At 28.0% G+C, this 22,587-nt stretch overlaps 1 protein-coding gene across 1 annotated transcript; it reads right to left on the bottom strand.

The window, feature by feature from the left end:
- Nucleotides 1-316: 316 nt before the first annotated feature.
- Nucleotides 317-22,238, bottom strand: LOC105254284 (laminin subunit gamma-1). Its single transcript, XM_025406701.1, has 23 exons — nucleotides 21,800-22,238; nucleotides 18,928-19,186; nucleotides 17,692-17,993; nucleotides 17,072-17,277; nucleotides 16,409-16,512; nucleotides 14,711-14,899; nucleotides 13,187-13,412; nucleotides 11,603-12,032; nucleotides 9,459-9,816; nucleotides 8,846-9,034; nucleotides 8,572-8,757; nucleotides 8,195-8,397; nucleotides 7,560-7,775; nucleotides 6,034-6,304; nucleotides 5,419-5,597; nucleotides 5,030-5,160; nucleotides 4,193-4,303; nucleotides 3,608-3,806; nucleotides 2,973-3,210; nucleotides 2,716-2,891; nucleotides 1,536-1,718; nucleotides 1,145-1,262; nucleotides 317-826 (listed from the first exon to the last, which is right to left on the bottom strand). Exons 1-23 carry the CDS (start codon nucleotides 21,956-21,958, stop codon nucleotides 591-593), a joined length of 4,869 nt encoding a protein of 1,622 aa, XP_025262486.1. The 5' UTR covers nucleotides 21,959-22,238; the 3' UTR covers nucleotides 317-590.
- Between the last annotated feature and the right edge of the window lie 349 nt (nucleotides 22,239-22,587).

Raw genomic sequence — 22,587 nt, 5'->3', positions numbered from 1 at the left:
ATATGCTAATCGAACGATAAATGACGATATAAGTCCCAATGTATATAATATAAAAAATCTTTGGTATAAAACGCATTTATTATTGCCATTATGTGCATGTATAGTTATGCACAAAATTTGTCTGTAATATGTAAAATGCTTTTTAAGTAGATTATTTAAGTAGATGATTTAAGTAGATCAAAAGACTGCAATTTAAAATTTTAAAAAACAGAAATCTATTCGAAATATATGAAAATATAAGTATATTAAATAATTTTTCAAGAGTTTTCTAATAATATTTTTTTATCACAAAAATCTATAAGAATCTATATTAATTATCATCGAGTATTTAAAATTGAGATTACTTAAAGAACTTGTTGCTGAAGATTCAAGAGTCTGATATTTTTACAAATAATTTTTTATAGAGTCATAAAATCCTAATAATATCCCTTCTAAGCAAAAAAAAGAAATGACTTTTAACGATCTAGCTAAAGATTTTTGATTCTTAATACTAAAAATACATAGGATTTAAAAAAAATGTTTTATATGACTTAATATATTTTTAAAAACTTACGCAAAAATGTGTTTGATACGGCGTAAAAAGATTAATTTCAAGGCTCTAGACGAAGACGCTGATAACAATCAGTTGGTAAAGCCTTTCGAATATCATCGATGTTCTCTACTTCGATGCGCAGTCTGCTAACTTCATCTTCATAATTTTTAACCCACTGTGTCTGTAGATTTTTTGCTTCTGTCAAGGCACGGATCCGTTGATCTAAATTTGCGGCTTTAATTTCTGTCTCGGCAGCGACTAGGCGTTCTTCTAGGCGATTCAAATCGACGTCATCTAAATTGTAAAATTAAAATTCATATGCAGAAATCACAGAATATACAAATTAGAATTATTTAAGATCCAAAAGTATAGAAAATGTGAGTTTCTTAGAATGTTTCAATTTTTTTTTCTTTTTCTAGATTAATCGTTCAGAAATCGTTTTAACACATATTCCACATGTTGCAAGCAAACATATACACATAAATAAGTTAAATAAAATATGTAATGAGCCAATATTATGTATATGTACAGAAAATTTAAAAATAGACTTTTTTCCAGAAATAAATGAATTTAAAATTTAAAAAATCGAAAAGAGGGACGAAAAAAATTTACCAATTTCTGGTAAATTCTCGAGTTCTCTAATAATTGCGGCTACATCAGATAAGGCCTTGTCAACTTGTTGCGACGCGAGAGTAACATTGATTTTTGCTTGACCCACTTTATGGTTCGCCTAAAAATAAGAATATTAGATATTGTGTAATTTACATCCATTTTAGATAAAAGATATCCGAATAAGAAAAAAATAGCTTAGTGTATTATAAACGTATATTTATTTCATTTTAGGAAATATTTTTTTCATAAAAATTTTATTTACTTAATTCAATGTATCCTGTACTAATTCAATATATTCCTTGTAATTTTTGTTTTAACATTTAAAACATTTATTAATTATCTATTAACTGCTTATATCCGATATATCATTATTATTAAATTAAATTCTTACCTCAGCAGTGACATTGGCATCCTCAGTCATTTGGATCTCGTATTCCTTCATTATCGAATCTGTGGTATCAACTCTGAGATGTAGCTTCTCGGCTTCGTTTCCAAGCCGTAGAACTGCAATTTTTGTCTTGTTTGCCTCCATTCGAATGTTATTCGCATTAGCGCTTGCTTTATCTGCAAAAGTCTGGAATAACAAGTAATAGATAATGATAGATATTATTTATACATAATGAATTCAGATAATTAAAAAATATACAGGGTGTTCCAAAAGTCCCGGTCGAATATTTCATAAACTATGCACTTTAGAAAGAAATGTTTCAGACAAAAGTTGAGAGACAAAAGTATGGCTTGAAGGGGGCCATCAGATAGTGGCAATGATTTGACATGGGAGAATCATTTGAAAGTCACGTGAAAATCACCATCAATTTCTTAAATGGAACTCCCTATTTTTTATTAAATATTCTGGTAGATCACGTCGAGAGCTTTCCAAAACACTATAATTAAGTTAGTTTTCATTAAGTACTTTCCGAATTATGAGGCTTGAAATCATTTCTTAATTTTACATAAACCGTAAAATATCTTGTAAAATATAGTTGTTTTTAAGAAAAAAATATGTAATTTACAATTAATAATTACATTTTTTTTAAACAACTATGTGTTTTCTTTACACCAATTGATTCCTCTCATTATTTTGTACATAAAAGTATTAAGGTAAGATAATCGAAAAATGAATATTTTAGATATTTTATGATTTATGTAAAATTAACAAATTATTTCAAGCCTCATAATTCGAAAAGTACTCAATGAAGAAATACTTTATTATAGTGTTTTGGAAAGCTCTCGAGATAAGCTACACGAATATGTAATAAAAAATAGGGGGTTCCATTTAAGAAATTGAAAGTGACCTTTACGTCACCTTCAAATAATTCTCCAAGATCAAATCATTGCCACTATCTGATGGCCCCCTTCAAGACATACAACTTTTGTCTGAAACATTTCTTTCTAAAGTGCATAGTTTATGAAATATTCGATCGGTCCGGGACTTTTGGGGCACTCTGTATAACTTTCAGAAAATAAATCACAAAAGATGAAATTAAAAAAATAGCATCGCTTTAATTTTTGTAATAAAAATCATAATTAAAAAATTTTTTCTAATAATAGATTTGAATAATCTCTCTTGCCTGAGCATTTTGTGCTATTTCGCGCGCGCTTTTAGCATTACCCTCTGATCCGTTTAATACTCTCTCCACTTCTTTAGCTTGCATACTAGCAGACTCAATCAATTTTTCAATATCATCAATATCTTGCAAAGCATCCTGAGCTTTAATACGTTCGCGTTGCACCTCAGCGTCAAATTCTAGAACCAAATAGAATAGAAATTAAAATAAAGAATTTTTTTGTAACCATTTTATATGAAGATTTTTTCCATGAATCATACCTCCTAATTTCTTTAAGGTTTCCTGAGCTTCTTTCAGAGTTTGATCGCCACGTTTAACGGCATCATTTGCCGTTTCGTTGGCTTCGTCTAACTCTGCTAAGTGCTCGGCCGTTGCAGCTTGTTGATCTTGGGCTCGATCTAAAAGTTCTTCGCTATTTTTTACTTTTTCGGACATTTCCTTAATAAAATTTTCATTTTGTTCCAGTAATAGTTGTGCCTGCTCTTTTATTCTTAAACCCTTGACAGAAACATATACATCAGTTAAACCTTATATTAACATATCTATGTATGTGTGTATATATATATATATATATATATATATATATATATATATATACAGGGTGAGCCATTTTAAGTTACCCACCCCAATAATTTTTTTATTTTTGACTGTACAACAAAATGTTTCAAATAAAAGTTACTTGACTTCGAGGGGGACAGAAGATGATGGTCATTTTAAGTTACCCACCCCCCAATAACTTTTTTATTTTTGAATGTACAACAAAATGTTTCAAATAAAAGTTGCTTGACTTCTTGTGTATATATATATATACACAGGATGAGAAAGAGAGAAAGAGATTTTATATATAATTAAAATATTTTAATTTCTATCTATTTATTTATAATATTATAATTACCTCATTACTGACAGTTTCTACTTGTTGTCGTAATTGCTCAAGATCGACCGTAGGAAGTGTTAAATCAAGAATTAGTAAATCTAATGCTTCCTGCGAGACAGCAGAAGATTTAGCAGCTGCAATAGCAGTCAGATTCCTTACTTCGTCCATACGATCCTCCAGTTGTGCCAATTTATTTTCCAAACCTCTAATTTCATCCCTGTCATCACAACAAGATCATTTTGTTTTTCAATGCACATAGAACATCGCATGTTTATAAAAGATTATGAATATTACATAATAATATTACTACAGAAGAGAAAAAAATAAAAGAATTATTTAGAATAGAGAGAAATGAAAGAAATGATCTATTAAATTACATATTAAAATAACAGAATTATATGTTGAAGATTAAATTAAGATAAATTAAAATGTTGAAGATAAAAATTAAATTATTAATTATTTTTTCAATCAGATTATTAATTAATTAAATTAATTGATTAAATGCATGAAATTATTAATTATATGCATTTACATATTAAATACATATCACATGTGAATTAATTTAATTAAGAAAATCAAGAAAAAGAAGAAAATATTACTTACGTTATATTAGAATATTTTGATATTGTTTGCTTTGCAAGATTGTAAGCCTCTAATGTCGTATTTCGCGCTTGCTCCGCTAGCATATGGAGTTTTTTGGCTTCATTGGTATTACTAAAAAAATGATACACTCTCATAATATTAAAAATAATGATCTATATTATAACTATACTACAATATAAACATCAAAAATTAAAATTATATGCACATAGTTTAAAGAAATTTGTTTAATGATAATTTGATAGACTTTTTTTATCTTTCTGACTTTAAAGAAAAGTCTTCATGAAGAATTTAATTATTTTATATACAGGGTGGCCCATTTTAATACATCCAGTCGAATATCTCCAAAACCAAGCCCGGGAGAGAAAAATGTTTCAGACAAAAGTTGTTTGGTTTCGAGGAGGCCATAAGATGGTACCATTGGTTTGACCTTGAAGAGTCATTTGAAAGTCACGTGAAGATCACTTCAATTTTTTTAAATAGAACATCCTATATATTTTTATATATTCTTGTAGTCCTGTCATCTCGAGATCTTTCCAAAACACTATAATAAAGTATTTCTTCATTGAATACTTTCGGAGTTATGAGGCTTGAAATAATTTCTTAATTTTACATAAACCATAAAATATCTAGTAAAATATTCATTTTTCGATTATCTTACCTTAATACTTTTATGTACAAAATAATGAGAGGAATCAATTGGTGTAAAGAAAACATACAGTTGTTTTTAAGAAAAAATATAGAATTAATGCAAATTGCAAATTTCGAGATATTCGACTGGATGAATTAAAATGGGCCATCCTGTATATAATAGATTACAAATTTATATAAAATACATACATCTCAGCAAGTACACGAGCTTCTTGTGCAATAGATGTCATTTGCCGATTTTGCTGGCCGACTTGTTCGGCACGCAATTTCGCTGCAGCCAAAGCATTAGCTCCATCCGTAGCCAAATAATTTTCCGCTTCCTAATATTTATTATAAAGTTACAGATATATATTCTTTAATTTAATAATTAATATGCAATTATTTATAAAATTGTTTTAAAAATTCCATACTTTTTTATGTAAGTAAAAAGGAAGGAAAGAATAGAATAGATATATTTAAAAAATTGTTACAATTTATATTAACATATATATGTAATTTTTGAGAAATTTTTAAACTATTCCATATAATATCGATTTTTATTTAGTCACTATGAATAACAGAAACAAAGTTTTATTTACCTTTAATTGATCGAAGATTATATCCAAAACCTTTTCCGCCTCATCCATATTCGTCAAACCTTCTTCTGTTATATCACGCGCATCACTTGCTGTCACATCCACGGTCTGATAGATCTTGTCAATTGTATTTAATTGTTCACGAAGCTCGTCTAGCTGCTCCGCCAACGTTTTATTCTCGACTGAAAAAGATAGTTTTTATGTTTACAATAATATAACTAAAAAATACAAAATATAAAAAAAATATTAAATCTCTATATCTTTATGATGTAATAAATAATTATTATATAATAAATAAGCTTTTTTAACGAGATATACTATTAATCATTAAAATTAGTAATAATATTCTAATAAATCTATCTGATATCATTTCTAATAAAAATTTCTTTAATTAATTATCTCAGTATTATAATTATAATGATTTATTTAGGTATTATAATTATTTAATACTTATATAATTATTATATTTATTAAATTATATTTTTGTTTAATTATTAATTATTATATTTTCCTTAATTTAAATTTTCTATAATAATTAATTTTCAAATTATTATATTCAGTTAATATTCAAATAGTTTTAGATGTCGATATTTAGATAATAAAAATAATTATATTTACTATTAGATCCTTCCTTGGCACTAGTTAATAATGCTTTTACTCTATCCTGGACATTTTTCAACTCCTTTTCGAAGTCCGAATCCTTGATAACAGTAGGACTGCTATTGATCTTATTGAGGGTATCCTCGAGTTCAGCTAATCGTCGTCGGTGATCATTGACTGCCGATTGTACAAGATTATAACAATCGGGACAATCAATGCAGCCGTGCTGACGATTGTGCTTGTTCTCTTTACAACGATCGCAACGTCTGCCCTCAACGTTCGTCAAACACTATCAATCATAGTCAAAAATATTATAAGAATAAAAAAAAACAATTTTATTGAAACAAATAATAAAAAATAATAAAGAGAAAACATATTTCTAAAAATCTGCATTCTGCCGAGAATCAATGATAAATGAAGATTAAAAAGATATAATTTCACATAATTTTTAAATTTTCGTCTAATTTATTTAAAAATTTCTTTTCTTAGTTTTATTGTATCTTTGTAGCAAGTAAGAAAAATGTAGTCTAAAAATATAAATCTTATTTATCACGTATATACAGGGTGTCTCAAAAGTCCCGGATCGGTCGAATATTTCATAAACTATGCACTTTAGAAAGAAATGTTTCAGATAAAAGTTGTATGGCTTGAAGGGGGCCATCAGATAGTGGCAATGATTTGACATGGGAGAGTCATTTGAAAGTCACGTGAAGATCACCGTGAATTTCTTAAATGGAACCCCCTATTTTTTATTACATATTCGTGTAGCTTATCTCGACAGCTTTCCAAAACACTATAATAAAGTATTTTTTCATCGAATACTTTTCGAGTTATGAGGCTTGAAGTCATTTCTTAATTTTGCATAAACTATAAAATATCTAGTAAAATATTCATTTATCTTACCTTAATAATTTTATGTACAAAATAATGAGAGGAATCAATTGGTGTAAAGAAAACACATAGTTGTTTTAAAAAAAAATATGTAATTGCAAATTGTTAATTGCAAATTACATATTTTTTTCTTAAAAACAACTATGTTTTTTCTTTACACCAATTGATTCCTCTCATTATTTTGTACATAAAATTATTAAGGTAAGATAATCGAAAAATGAATATTTTATTAGATATTTTATGGTTTATGCAAAATTAAGAAATGATTTCAAGCCTCATAACTCGAAAAGTACTCAATGAAGAAATACTTTATTATAGTTTTGGAAAGCTCTCGAGATAAGCTACACGAATATGTAATAAAAAATAGGAGGTTCCATTTAAAAAATTGAAGGTGACCTTTACATCACCTTCAAATGACTCTACCATGTCAAATTGCTACTATCTGATGACCCCCTTCAAGCCATACAACTTTTGTCTGAAACATTTCTTTCTAAAGTGTAATAGTTTATGAAATATTCGACCGGTCCGGGACTTTTGGGACACCCTATATATATATATAAAATATAATCATTGCATTGCACAATTTATTTATACAAAATATTAATTCAGTTTTAAAAATATATAGATAGATATAAATAGATTTATAGACTTACAGGACATTGTCCATTTGCATCGCACTGTAGATCCTGGGATCCAATGCTGTCACAATCGCAAGATTTACAGCCTTCTCGACTAAATCCGTACTGATATGGTTCGCAAGCATCGCAATGTTGACCTGTGACTCCGGGTCGACATTGGCATTGACCCGTTATTGGATCACAGGTTCGATTATAAGAACCTTCAAGATCACAATTACAAACTGTGCAACCCTGTAAAATAAAGATACAATAAAATAATTTTCTTCATATGTACAATTTGAAAATATTTTAATAAAAAAGATAAATGAAATATTTTATTTATGAAGAATATATATTTTTGATAAAAATACTATTTAATTTCAGCTATTTAATAAATTCAGTAATTTAATATTATTTAACATGATAATATTATTGCATATTCAATTATTGCAGAAACAAAAATGTTAAGTAAATCTGCAATATAATAACTTCAATATTTCATATATTTATAACAATACATATATTAACCTTAGAAATTCTCTTGGGTGTTACATTCCATAAATGAGAATAATTAAATAGAAATTAATAAAATATAGTTTCAAAATAACAATGAATTTAATATCGCTCATTTCATTCAAAAATAATTATTCTACTAATTTAATAGACTTTACCTCTCCGCTCATGATATGATAGTAACCTTCCTCGCACTTGTCACAATTACGACCTACGACGTGTGGCTTGCAAGCACAATGTCCTGTCAATTGATCGCAAGGCACAACTCTTCCATCGTCAAGTTCCGAAGTTCCCGGTGGATAACATTGACATAATTTACATCCATCTTCCCTGCGATCCGATAATGCATCTCCATAATATCCTGACATAAATAAATATCTAATTAATAATAATGTAAAATAATAACAATTATATTTTTTTCTTTTCAATCTCCTTATTAATATAAATATAATCTTTAGAATATTTTTATATGACAGATATATCTCTCTTTCTCTTTAATATCTTTTATACCATATATATTTTTAGATTTCTTTACCAGATAAGCATTCTTCACAATGAAAGCCTGCTGTGTTGTTGACACACTTGAGACATTCTCCCGTTTCGTGATTACAATTTCTAACTGCATTTAAGTCGATATTGTTATTGCAATCGCAAGGACGACAAGCCAGACCTCTTTCAGGATTCCCATAATAACCATCAGAGCATGTTTCACATCTAGGTCCTATAAGGAAGAAAACAAATATTTTAATAAATTTTAAATTTATAAAGGAAAGTTAATCGAATACATATAAAATGATATAAACACTTACCAGTTCTACCAATAGGACATTCCGAGCAGATAGGATCAGGATTGTTGCCGAGAAGAATGCAAGGTCCATTATCGGGACAAGGACATGGTTTACAATCATCTGGAGTTCCTTTTAATGGATAACCATAATATCCCCTACTACATAATTCACAGTTACTGCCTGCAGTATTATGCTGACAGATGCATTGTCCTAAAAAAATGTATAAAAAATATTTTAATAAATATAAATTATTCACATTAAATATTCATATTATATTATTCATATTTGATATAAATTATTTGATAAATATTACCCTTATTATTATAAAATATTACATTGTAGAAATTATTATGAAACTATAATTATAGTTCACGCAGTTAAGCAGTTTATTTAAATTTAGCAAATTGTAATGGACTAAATAAAATTATCATGCTTAATCAATTTCACTGACTTTAGAAATTATTTAATCACAAAAATATATAAATATTTACAAGCAAATCAAATAAGTTAGTTTATATGTTACAATCAGATTAATTGAAAAGTGTCTTTTTTTATAATAAAGATAATAAATATCGAGAATTATAATAATATAAAAATTAAATATAAAGTAGAAAAAACGGTAAAATCTAAATACCTGTCTCGGCTTCGCAAATGTCGGCGTGGCCATTGCAGTTGCAAGGAACGCAAAGGGCAAATGGACCACCGTTTGGCGGATCATGATGGAATCCGGGTGCACACGACTCACAAAATTGACCAACGTAGCCGTGAGGACATTGGCAGTGCTCCACCCAATCAGCTGATTCACCGGCTGCGCCGCGATGAGCTGTCTCCAATTTTACGTCGTCTAAAAATCCTCGACCCTGATGAGTATACGTTCCACGGATTTTTATGGCGGTCAAGTTTGACAAAATCGACATGAAGGCCCGAGAAGACAATCGAGGTTGCCAACCATAGCTGGAATCCTCATGTAATCTGAAATGATACTCCTGAGGCTGCAAAAATAAAATTTACATTAGCATTTGTATTATACAGGGTGTCCCTTTTTAATGTCCCACCCCAAATAATTTTCTTATTTTAAATTTTAGAAAAAGATGTTTCAGAGAAAAGTTGTATGGTTTCTAGGGCGACATAAAATGGTGCCATTAGTTTGACCTTGAAAAGTCACATGAGGGTTACATGAAGGTCATTTTAAATTTCTTAAATGGAACACCCTATATATTTTTGCATATTCTTGTAGCTTATCTCGAGAGCTTTCCAAAACATTATAAATAAACATTTTTTCATCAAGTACATACTTTTCGAGTTATGAGGCTTGAAATAATTTCTTAATTTTACATAAACCATAAAATATCTTGTAAAATATTCATTTTTCGATTATCTTACCTTAATACTTTTATGTACAAAATAATGAGATAAATCAATTGGTGTAAAGAAAACATACAGTTATTTTTAAGAAAAAATATGGAATTTTCAATTAACAATTACATATTTTTTCTTAAAAACAACTGTATGTTTTCTTTACATCAATTGATTCCTCTCATTATTTTGTACATAAAAATATTAAGATAAGATAATCGAAAAATGAATATTTTACTAGATATTTTATGGTTTATGTAAAATTAAGAAATGATTTCAAGTCTCATAACTCGAAAAGTGCTCGATGAAGAAATACTTTATTATAATGTTTTGGAAAGCTCTCGAGATGAGCTACAAGAATATGCAAAAATATATAGAGTGTCCCATTTAAGAAATTCAAAATGACCTTCACATAACCTTCATGTGACTCTTCAAGGTCAAACGAATGGCACCATCTTATGTCCTCCTAGAAACCATACAACTTTTGTCTGAAACATCTTCTTCTAAAATTAAAAATAAAAAAGTTATTTGGGGTGGGACATTAAAATGAGACACCTTGCATTGTATACAGGGTGGCTCCGAACGTTCCAGCCAGACTTTGAGATCTTATAGGAAATTTAATTCTGAACAAAAATTTCCTATAAACATAGATCGAAAAATGCTTCCTTAATAAGTTATGGCTCAAAAACCTCTGATGAAGGAAAAAAAAAGTGGAGAGAGAGAGAGAGAGAGAGAGAGAGAGAGAGAGAGAGAGAGAGAGAGAGAGAGGAGAGAGAGAGAGAGAGAGAGAGAGAGAGAGAGGAGAGAGAGAGAGAGAGAGAGAGAGAGAGAGAGAGAGAGAGAGAGAGAGGAGAGAGAGAGAGAGAGAGAGAGAGAGAGAGAGAGAGAGAGAGAGAGAGAGAGAGAGAGAGAGAGAGAGAGAGAGAGAGAGAGAGAGAGAGAGAGAGAGAGAGAGAGAGAGAGAGAGAGAGAGAATGAAATAAAAAGAAAATGAAAAATAAATTTCTTGAAAAAAAAACGATAAAAATAAAAAATAAAAATCTTTTCCTTTTATGAAAATAAAATAAAAGTTAGTTAAAAAAAATTATTTTATTTTCATAAAAGAAAGATTTTTATTTTTTATTTTTATCGTTTTTTTTCAAGAAATTTATTTAGTTTCATTTTCTTTTTACCTTTTGCTCTTCCTTCATGAGAGGTTTTTGAGCGATAACTTCTTAAGGGAGCATTTTTCGACCCATATTTATAGGAAAATTTTTGTTCAGAATTAAATTTCCTATAAAATCTCAGTCTAGGAACGTTCGGGGCTACCCTGTATACATTGAAATTATAGGAAATGTCTAAATACACATTTGACAAATAAACATGTATATTACGTGCGTATAAAAGAGAAGAAAATAAAAAACCAATCAAAAAAATACTTACCGTGACTGTCGGTAAGCGATTACCCTGACCGAAGATTGGTTGTGTGATCTGCTCGCCGTTTCCACCCTCCAAAATTACGTCGCGAGCTGTAGGAGCGGGACCGGTTTCTCCTATTCTTAATATAAACGATAAATCCTGATTGTACGATGCTCGCTGATCTCCCAAAAATCTGTCGGGCGCGAGGAAGTACACGTTGTCGCGATCGAGCGCGGTGACGGAGATTGTCTGAGTCAATGCATCATAATGCAATGGAATCGGATTACCAGCCACGGATGCAGACCAGCGCTCATTTCCTCGCACAAACATATTTTCGATGAATAGCTTTGAGTAACCGGTCGCCGGTCGACAGACCGAAGAATGGCCGTAGCAGAAACAAGGGGTGCAACCGAATTTGTTGTCCACTGCTAGATTGAAGAAACCTGGTCGACACCTAGCAAATTTCAAAATTCGATCTATCTCATGTTTGACTTTTTTTTTAGAAACAAATCAGATTTAAATAAAGACTGGGAAATTAAATTCTTATTAAAAATCAATTCTTCAAAATTAAAATAAATAAAGAATAAAAATAAATTTGTTTTATTAATTAAGAAGAATCGTGATTATTATATTTATATATTATACAGGGTGTCCCAAAAGTCCCGGACCGATCGAATATTTCATAAACTATGCACTTTAGAAAGAAATGTTTCAGACAAAAGTTGTATGGCTTGAAGGGGCCCATCAGATAGTGGCAATGATTTGATATGGAAGAGTCATTTGAAAGTTACGTGAAGATTACCGTCAATTTCTTAAATGGAACTCCCTAGTTTTTATTAAATATTCTGGTAGCTCACGTCGAGAGCTTTCCAAAACACTATAATTAAGTTAGTTTCATTAAGTACTTTCCGAATTATGAGGCTCGAAATCATTTCTTAATTTTACATAAACCATAAAATATCTTGTAAAATATTCATTTTTCGATTATCTTACCTTAATACTTTTATGTACAAAATAATGAGAGGAATCAATTGGTGTAAAGAAAAAACATAGTTGTTTTTAAGAAAAAAATATGTAATTTGCAATTAACAATTACATATTTTTTTTTAAAACAACTATGTGTTTTCTTTACACCAATTGATTCCTCTCATTATTTTGTACATAAAAGTATTAAGGTAAGATAATCGAAAAATGAATATTTTACAAGATATTTTATGGTTTATGCAAAATTAAGAAATGATTTCAAGCCTCATAACTCGAAAAGTACTCATTGAAGAAATACTTTATTCTAGTGTTTTGGAAAGCTGTCGAGATAAGCTACACGAATATGTAATAAAAAATAGAGGGTTCCATTTAAGAAACTGACGGTGATCTTCACATGACTTTCAAATGACTCTACCATGTAAAATCATTGCCACTATCTGATGGCCCCCTTCAAGCCATACAACTTTTGTCTGAAACATTTCTTTCTAAAGTGCATAGTTTATGAAATATTCGACCGGTCCGGGACTTTTGGGACACCCTGTATATATATGCCAAAAATATAATTTATATATATATTTTTTTGAGAAAAAAACTGATTTAAATAGCATAACATGCAATATTTACTCCCTACAACGTTTTCCCTCGACGTTTTCTTTGCAAACACAAACTCCAGAGATAGAATCGCAGTTGGGAACGTTATCTGCTGAACCCGCTAGGCTACATTCGCAGGAAGTACAACCCAGCGAGCCGAAATTGTAAAAGTTGGCCGCGCAACGATCACATTTATCCCCTGTCACGCCAGGTTTACACTGACATTTACCCTTGCTATTGCACTGCAGGCTTCTTGAACCTGCAATTTATTATACATTTCAATTTATGATTATGTTATTACACAATTTAAATTTTCAAAAAGAATTAATTTGAATTTTATACATTATTTATTACAATTTATTTTTAATATAAGCTCATTATATTATAATTTAATTATAATCTCGATTCTAAAGACTATATAAATATAAAACGGATCTTCTCTTTCTACCTTTCTGTTTTGATGGAAATCTTAATATCATTTAAATTTTAAGTGTCCAAACACAAATGTATGCAAATTTTGATGTAAATTCCAATTAAATATAACTATTAATAAATTTTGATGAATAAGTTTTGCTATTAAAAATATATTTTATTATACAGGGTATCCCAAAAGTCCCGGACCGGTCGAATATTTTATAAACTATGCACTTTAGAAAGAAATGTTTCAGAAAAGTTGTATGGCTTCAAGAGGGCCATCAGATAGTATGATGGCTATGATTTGACATGAAAGAGTCATTTAAAGGCACGTGAAGATCACCGTCAATTTCTTAAATGGAACTCCCTATTTTTTATTACATATTCGTGTAGCTTATCTCGAGAGCTTTCCAAAACATTATAATAATGTATTTCTTCATTGAGTACTTTTCGAGTTATGAGACTTGAAATCATTTCTTAATTTTGCATAAACCATAAAATATCTAATAAAATATTCATTTTTCGATTATCTTATTTTAATACTTTTATGTACAAAATAATGAGAGGACAAATAATGAGAAAACACATAGTTGTTTTAAAAAAAAATATGTAATTATTAATTGCAAATTACATATTTTTTTCTTAAAAACAACTACGTTTTTTCTTTACACCAATTGATTCCTCTCATTATTTTGTACATAAAAGTATTAAGGTAAGATAATCGATAAATGAATATTTTACTAGATAATTTATGATTTATGCAAAATTAAGAAATGATTTCAAGCCTCATAATTCGGAAAGTACTTAATGAAAACTAACTTAGTTATAGTGTTTTGGAAAGCTCTCGATGTGATCAGAATATGAAATAAAAAATAGGGAGTTCCATTTAAGAAATTGACGGTGATCTTCACGTGACTTTCAAATGACTCTCCCATATCAAATCATTGCCACTATCTGATGGCCCCCTTCAAGCCATACAATTTTTGTCTGAAACATTTCTTTCTAAAGTGCATAGTTTATGAAATATTTGACCGGTCCGGAACTTTTAGGACACCCTGTATATTGTTTATTATTATATATTATGTATTATTTTAGAGTATTTATTTACAAGTAAATAAATACTCTAAAACTCCTGATATTTACCAATCTCATCGCAGTTGCACGCGACGCAATAATCATCCTCGAGACGTTGATAGAAATTTTCCCGACACCGCTCGCAATTGGCACCATCGCGATTCGCTCGACAATCCAAACAATGACCTCCGTGACCCATCGCCTTATATAGTTCCTTGTCAAAGTAACATCTGTCCGAGTATCCATTGCAGTTGCAAGCTATAAGAATCGATAAAGGAGATTAAATTGATAAACAAAGCTGAGGAATAACTACAAAAAAATGTAAAAAAGGAACACAAGAAATGCGCCTTCTCAACACAAATAATGTAGTTGGAAAAATAATGTAGTTGGAAAAATAATAATGAGCTCCATGAATGATAAATAATATTGATGTGGAAAATAATAATATTTATAATAAATTACTATATTTTCTTAACATATATAAATCTGATGTAAAAATCAATTACTAGATTTCGAATACCAAGGGATTATTCCATTCTGTGGCGTGTCTATCGATATACAATCCGCTATCATTAATAACACGATCAGTCTCATTTTTTATATATATTGTTTTATATATTTTGTATATTTGTATATATATTGTTGTATTTTGTATATATATTGTTTTGTATATTTTATATATTTTGTTTTTATAATTATATAATTATATATATAATTTATATATATTGTTTTTATAATTTAACTTTTATTATTATTACTTTTATTGCAAGTTTTTTAATGCAAATTAATTATAATTATTTGATTATATAACTTTTATATTTAATTACACAATTGTTTGATTATATATAATTATCGAATCATATGTTGTTATTTTAAATTGCATTATAAATCACTGTCACTTTAAACGTTACGATCATCTCGTTTGAGATCGTTACATTTCCTCGACATATTCTTCGAGAATCTATCTCTCATTGTGATCCCTTGAATGCGAACAAACATGCATTGAGCGGCTGTGCACCTTCTCCGCAAGCTGTACATCCCCACTCGAGCGAGCGAGAGATGCACGTAAAAGGTAAAGCTGGTAATACTGGTGAAGGTGCAGTCGCGCTTATGGTTTTTGTGCGCATCATGTTCTCGGTTGAATTACGATTGTACTACGTTATGCGAAAAAGATTTTATTCTACAATACACAGATTTGACACATGTATATACATATACAATTATTTTATGAAAAAAAAAACAAAAATAAAATTCTATACGTTTAGTGTTAAGTTAAAAATAAAATTATTTTCTCACATTTTTGATATTTTTGATAATACAGATTTTTGATAAATATATTCTATTATGTATAAATACATAAATATTATGTTAAATCATAGTCACAATAACAATGTCTAAAAACTGACAATTAATGAATAAAATATTATACTTGCTTCATATTTTAAATCCTCTTCTGTAATTTGCTAAGATTTAAATTAGTAAAATAGTTCTTTTTAAATATTAATATTTATTGATCTTCAAGATACATAAACATTAATGTACAAATCCTATTCTTTATACTGATTGTTATGCTTGTTAATATTGATGTATTAAAATATATATGCACGTTAATTATGAAAATTAAATATGACATAACGTCATGTAAAGACGTAGTGTCAAGTAAATAGAAATATATTATGAGATTAAAGATTTAAATTGATTTTCGGGATTAATTTTCATAAAAATATTTAAATAGAGATTATTATAAAATATTTAATAAATACTTACGTCTGCATTCATGTGCATCTGTTGTTGTGGCACGACCCCAAGGAGCGTCATTGAAAAAGGGTAAGCACTCGTTGCAGTCTGGACCAGCAGTATTATGCTCGCATCTGCCAAAGATTTAATTTTTAGTTCTAATTTAGCGTTATTCAGAATTTCAAAAATAGCAATAAGAAAGTAAGAATCATTACTATATTCGGTATTGTCTTAAAGATATTTTAGTTTCATTTAAATATATTTTGTAAACTTATACTATAATAATTTTAATATCACTTAAATATATTTTATAAATTTTAATATCATTTAAATATATTTTAGTCTCACTTAAATTAATTTTAGATTCCAACTTTGATTATTGCTTATTTGTTTTATACACAGAATGTAATTAATATAAAATTTCCTTACAAAATTTCATAACATCATAACATTAGATATATCTATAAAAATCTCGTCAAAATTTTTATATTAATAATTATTATTTTAATAATTAAATATATTAATATTTATATATAAATATTTTTATTTAATTTTTATATAAATATTTTAATAATTAAATATATTAATAATTTTTATTTTAATAATTAAAATTGAAAAAAATAAAAAGAAAAAAAGAAATCTAAATATATTAAATGCTGAAAAATCATTGTTAAAAGAGATAGAAGTTATTACCGGCAAACTCTGCGAGTTCTACCATCAACACTGGTACTGTTTACACATTCTCCGGCATGACCGTTACAAGCGCATCTTGCACCGACCGCTACATCGGCTATTGCATAGTAATAAGATTTTAACACATGCGCGTCGCCAAAAACTTCATCACCGAATGTATTCAACCTGTCCAAAGTGATCCTCAAGTCTGTCGCTTGCACCCATTCCTATAACAAAAAAAAAACCGCGTCTGTATATCACATATTAGACAATAAATATGATAAATAAAGACAAACTATGAAAAAATTAAGAATTCTTCGATTTAATCAATTAAATAATTTCCTGGTCTCGTCCAGAAGAAATTAATTTCTAATAAATTTTTAATTTAGAAATAATATAATTTAAAAAAATTTAATTTATAATTTAATTTAAAAATTATAAAAAGATTTTTTTTTAGATTTTATAAATTTAAATGAAAAAAAAAAAATATATATATATATATTTTCTTTAATATATATTTTTTAATATATATATTTTTAATATATATATATTTAATATATATATATATATATATATATTTTTTTTTTAATATATATATATTATAATATATATATATATTTTTTTAAATTGTTGTTAATTACCTGAAGTTCGGGATTAGTTTCGAAATAATAAGCAGACGGTCGTCCCTCCAAAGTCGAAAAAGCGACGATCCCTTTGGTAAGTGGGGAGATATCAGAGAATTCCGAGGTGCATAGTACGCGGGTATCATCACCGCGAATGGTTTCTTTAGACTCAGGCAGCCCATATGTATCTCGACACGTTGCTGAATAAAGTTGATAAGGTTCCCATGGTGACTTCTCGTTCTTCCGTTTATAGATGCCCCAACTTTCCGGCCGTGGTGACTCGAATAGCACTCTGACATATGTTATATCGAATGTCTTGCCTAAATACACACGATAAAATATATACAAATTATACATATATGTATATATGTATGTATATATATATATATATATATATATTTATTTATTTATTTATTTATTATATTTATTATCACAAAATAATATTATAAAAAAATCTCGATTGATATTATACATATTTTTATATAGATTTCAATAGATTAAGATTATATAGATTATTAAGATTATATAAATTTCAATAGAATAATACAATTAAATTTTTAATAATTATTATTAAAATTAATATATTACATAAATTTTTATTGCAAGAAAATTGTCTTCTAAGACTATTAAAATAAGATAATTATATATATAAGACACAAGAAAAAAATGCAAAAGAAAACGAACGCTTTAAACATATGGCGCACAGATTAGAAAATTTTAATCACGTACATTTTTTTCAGCGTTTCTCAAGAAAATTGGAATTAAATCAATTAATCAATTATATATACAATCGGTCCAAATAAAATTCCTATATATTTTCTTAGATTGAAATAAAATTAAATTAAATTAAATTAAAATGATAATAAAATATTATTTTACTTAATTAAATAATTAAATAATTTATTTGGAAAAAAGAAACAAAAATAAGTTGAAAACAATTTTATGATTTGATTAAAAAATTCGAACTTTTTTAAATTAAAATATTTTTCCGGACTCCTAAATTAAAACTTTAAATGAATTCAGAAGAAGAATAAACTCGCTTCTAAAGTTTTCGAGAGGTCGTCTGTGATTTCTCCATCATCCGCTACACACTGAATGATTTATCTCATCGCGCATACATCCTTGTAGATAACGAAATAGGATGAAAGAGAGAGAGAAAGAGAATATGTATGCACACGTGTGTGAATGAAAACAGATAAAAGTGATATAAAAATCATTTATGAAGCGTCTCTCAAATCTTAGAAGAGAACATACCTAGATGAAGGGTGAGATTGACCTGATTAGGATATTCGATGCCCTCGTATATGGTGTCCGATTGCCACCAAGTGGCATTGTCATTATTGTCATGATCAGTGAGGAAGGAAGCTGAGTGATCGCCACGCTGGCAAGTTTGGCATGACTTCTTCTGTACACCCGTTTGCCTGCAGAATTCGATAGGATGGTCCTCGCCGCATGTGTTGGTTGCCTCCATCAACACGTTGAAAGCCGCGTTTTCGAACGGCGGTATGCATCTCTAAAATACGCCAAACGTATAACACAGTTATTAATTAATATATAATTAATATATAATTTTTAATATATAATTTTTAATTAATTTCATTCAGCAACGAATTATTCATACAGTTCCTTTTGTAGTTACACTTATGTATATGTAAAAAAAAAATTAATTTTATGAAATAAAGAATAATATATAATTAATAATACGAATAATATATAAAATAATATATAAAATAAATAAAGAATAATATATAAAATAAATTATTTAATTAAATAAAATTATATTATTTCCTAATTATTCGATTCAGAATATTTATTTGAGCATATGTGAATACATATTAAACAAATTAGCAATTTATTATCATTTTAATTTGAATTAATTTAATTCTTTATATTTTATTAAATTTTCATAAATATGTTCAAACAGCATTGTATTAGTGTCTTAAATATAATGACATAAATTTATTACCATCATTTGAATTAAATCAAAATTAAAATTAAATTTGTATGAAATAAAAATAAAATAAATTACAAGCTGTATATTACAGTGCAGTATAGTATATAAAAAACATTAATTTTATGAAATAAAGAATAATATATAATTAATAATAAGAATAATATATAAAATAATATATAAAATAAATTATAAAGGAAAATAAATAAAGAATATAAAAAATAAATTATTTAATTAAATAAAATTATATTATTTCCTAATTATTCGATTCAGAATATTTATTTGAGCTAGCATATGTGAATACATATTAAACAAATTAGCAATTTATTATCATTTTAATTTGAATTAATTTAATTCTTTATATTTTATTAAATTTTCATAAATATGTTCAAACAGCACTGTATTAGTGTCTTAAATATAATGACATAAATTTATTTCCTTCATTTGAATTAAATCAAAATTAAAATTAAATTTATATAAAATAAAAATAAAATTAAAATTAAAATAATAAAAATAAAATAAATAAAAATAAAATAGAAATAAAAATAAAATAAATTACAAGCTGCATATTTCAGTGCAGTATAGAATATAATAACTTTTATTGTATATATATATAAATATTTTAAATAAAATGTCTTATATCGATATATTAATAGATAGAATAATGCTCTCTCTCCTGTATCTTTTTTCTCTTTAATTTAATTTCTGTTAAATTGGATTTTTTCGAATTATACAGAATGAGCCTAAACATTGGCAGACTTTGAGATTTTGTAGAAAATTTAATTTTAAACAAAAAGTTTCCGATAAACATGAGTCGAAAAAGTAGTGCCCAAAAATCTCTGAAATCACGGTTATTTTATACATTTTTACAAATATGAAGAAAAGTATGTGTTTTTTCACAAAAAATATCGAAACAAAAGTTGTAGAGATTTAAATTATCTTTCAAATGAGATTAATATGATAATAATACGTTCCATAGGTTTTGAGATAACCAGTTTCAAAAAGTGTTTTGTCGGCTATTAATGACAGAACAGCTTTTTAAAAATACTCTTCATTTATAATAATTATGGCGTTAGCTAATTTTTAATATTTATCTTGCTTGTTAGTAATTCCACTAAAAAGATCTTATATTTTTTCTGCATTATTTCAACCAATCACCATAGGTGGAAAGAATATTTTTAAAAAGCTCTATCGTCGATAGCCGAAAACACTTGATGAAAGATAATTTAAATCTCTACAACTGATTTCAGATTTTTTATGCATTAGCTTTTTAAAGAAGCATTTTTCGATCCATGTTTATAGGAAACTTTTTGTTCAGAATTAAATTTCCTATAAAATCCCAAAGTCAGGCATTGTTTGGGCCCACCCTGTATGTATATATTATATATATATATATATATATATATATATATATACACAATATATATATATCGTATAAAGTCGAGAATAATATCTTTATCCATCTATATCATTTCATTTATATAATTATCTGTAAGTTCGAGTAACTTCGAGAATAACCCCGTGATAACCTTAACATCCTCCGAAAATCCAGAGATACCGATTTAATTAATATGATTCGAGAAATAAAAGTGATAGCTGTACATTTTTAAAAAAATAATGAATGTTATAAAAAGTTAAATGTATGTTATATTGCAGTGATAATAAATTATATATAGAAAAATAATATTATATATATATATATATATATATATATATATAATTATTTTGTATATGTTTAATAAATAAATATATATATATATATATATATATAATTATTTTATATATGTTTAATAAATATATATATAATTATTTATACATATTTTTAAAAAATATATCTGTTATCTATACAATAGTAAAAAAATATTTGCATGTCTTTTTCTGTATTTCTCTTAGGAATAATTGTATATAATTTACATAATAATTTTATTACATATTTTATAATACATAAAATATATAATATAAAAAATAAAAATATATATTAGTGCAAAGTTTTTTTTTTATTAGAGAATGCATTTTCTCCTAATAATGAATAAAGAAAACACAATATTTTTCTTTATCGTACAAGATTTACTCCTGCAAAAATTTGTCTACTTTTAATCAAAATCATTGTTAATTTTTACAAAAATCATACAAATACTTTCTTCTTAATTTTTAACATAAACAAAATGTAGAAACCTGCGGTCTGTCGTTCTCATCGTAACACTTGCCCTCATTGCGATTTTTGGGCTGCTGCAACCGATTGAATAGCTCCTCGGATGGATCGGCCTCGGGATCGGCCAGGACGACGCAGCTCCCCACGAGCAACAGAGGACCCCATATCGCGCACGTTCTCATCTTATCCTCGAGAAAAGATATATGTATATATATATATCTCTCTCTCTCTTTCTGTCCGGACACCCACCGAACTAGGTTTTCGCGACCGTTCACGAAATCCAATAGGAATCAAAGTATCTTTTTGAGGTTAGCCAGCGCGTCCATCGACGAGGATCACCACGACCGTCGAACGATCGCGTTTATCGATCGTGCATCTCCCAGTAATTTTCTCCAGGCGGATCGGGATGCTGGACGACGCGCGAGCTCACTTCGCCGTGGACCACCGACGAGTAAACGGCGCGTCGCTCGCGCGCAAGCCAGCCCCCCCCCTCGCCATCCCCATCCCCTCTAGTTCGTCCTGGACGTGTGTCACACATCGCGTATTCCGCCTACGCTTAGCCGCGGATTATACAGGATGGCCCCGAACGTTTCAGCCAGACTTTGAGATCTTATAGGAAATTTATCTATAAGAAATTTAATTCTGAAGAAAAAAATTTCATAACAAATGGGTCGAAAAATGCTTCCTTATTAAGAAGTTATCGCTCGAAAATCTCTGATGAAGGAAGAGCAAAAGGTGAAAAGAAAATGAAATAAAAGGATGAAATTAAATAAATCAGGAAATGAAATTAAATAAATTTCTTGAAAAAGAA

This window comes from Camponotus floridanus, unplaced genomic scaffold, assembly GCF_003227725.1.
Source record: "Camponotus floridanus strain SB8 unplaced genomic scaffold, Cflo_v7.5 scaffold152, whole genome shotgun sequence".
In the NCBI taxonomy this organism is placed as follows: Eukaryota; Metazoa; Arthropoda; class Insecta; order Hymenoptera; family Formicidae; genus Camponotus; species Camponotus floridanus.
Note: the sequence above shows the minus strand (reverse complement) of the source record. Positions and strands in the feature narration are given on the sequence as shown.

Excerpts from the sequence above, each read along its gene's own strand:
- LOC105254284 (XM_025406701.1), bottom strand. The coding sequence starts at position 21,958 with ATGAGAACGTGCGCGATATGGGGTCCTCTGTTGCTCGTGGGGAGCTGC. Across the intron at positions 16,513-17,071 it reads AGAACTCGCAGAGTTTGCCG|ATGCGAGCATAATACTGCTG; the intron begins GTAATAACTTCT and ends AATCTTTGGCAG. Across the intron at positions 3,807-4,192 it reads TCAAAATATTCTAATATAAC|GGATGAAATTAGAGGTTTGG; the intron begins GTAAGTAATATT and ends TTGTGATGACAG.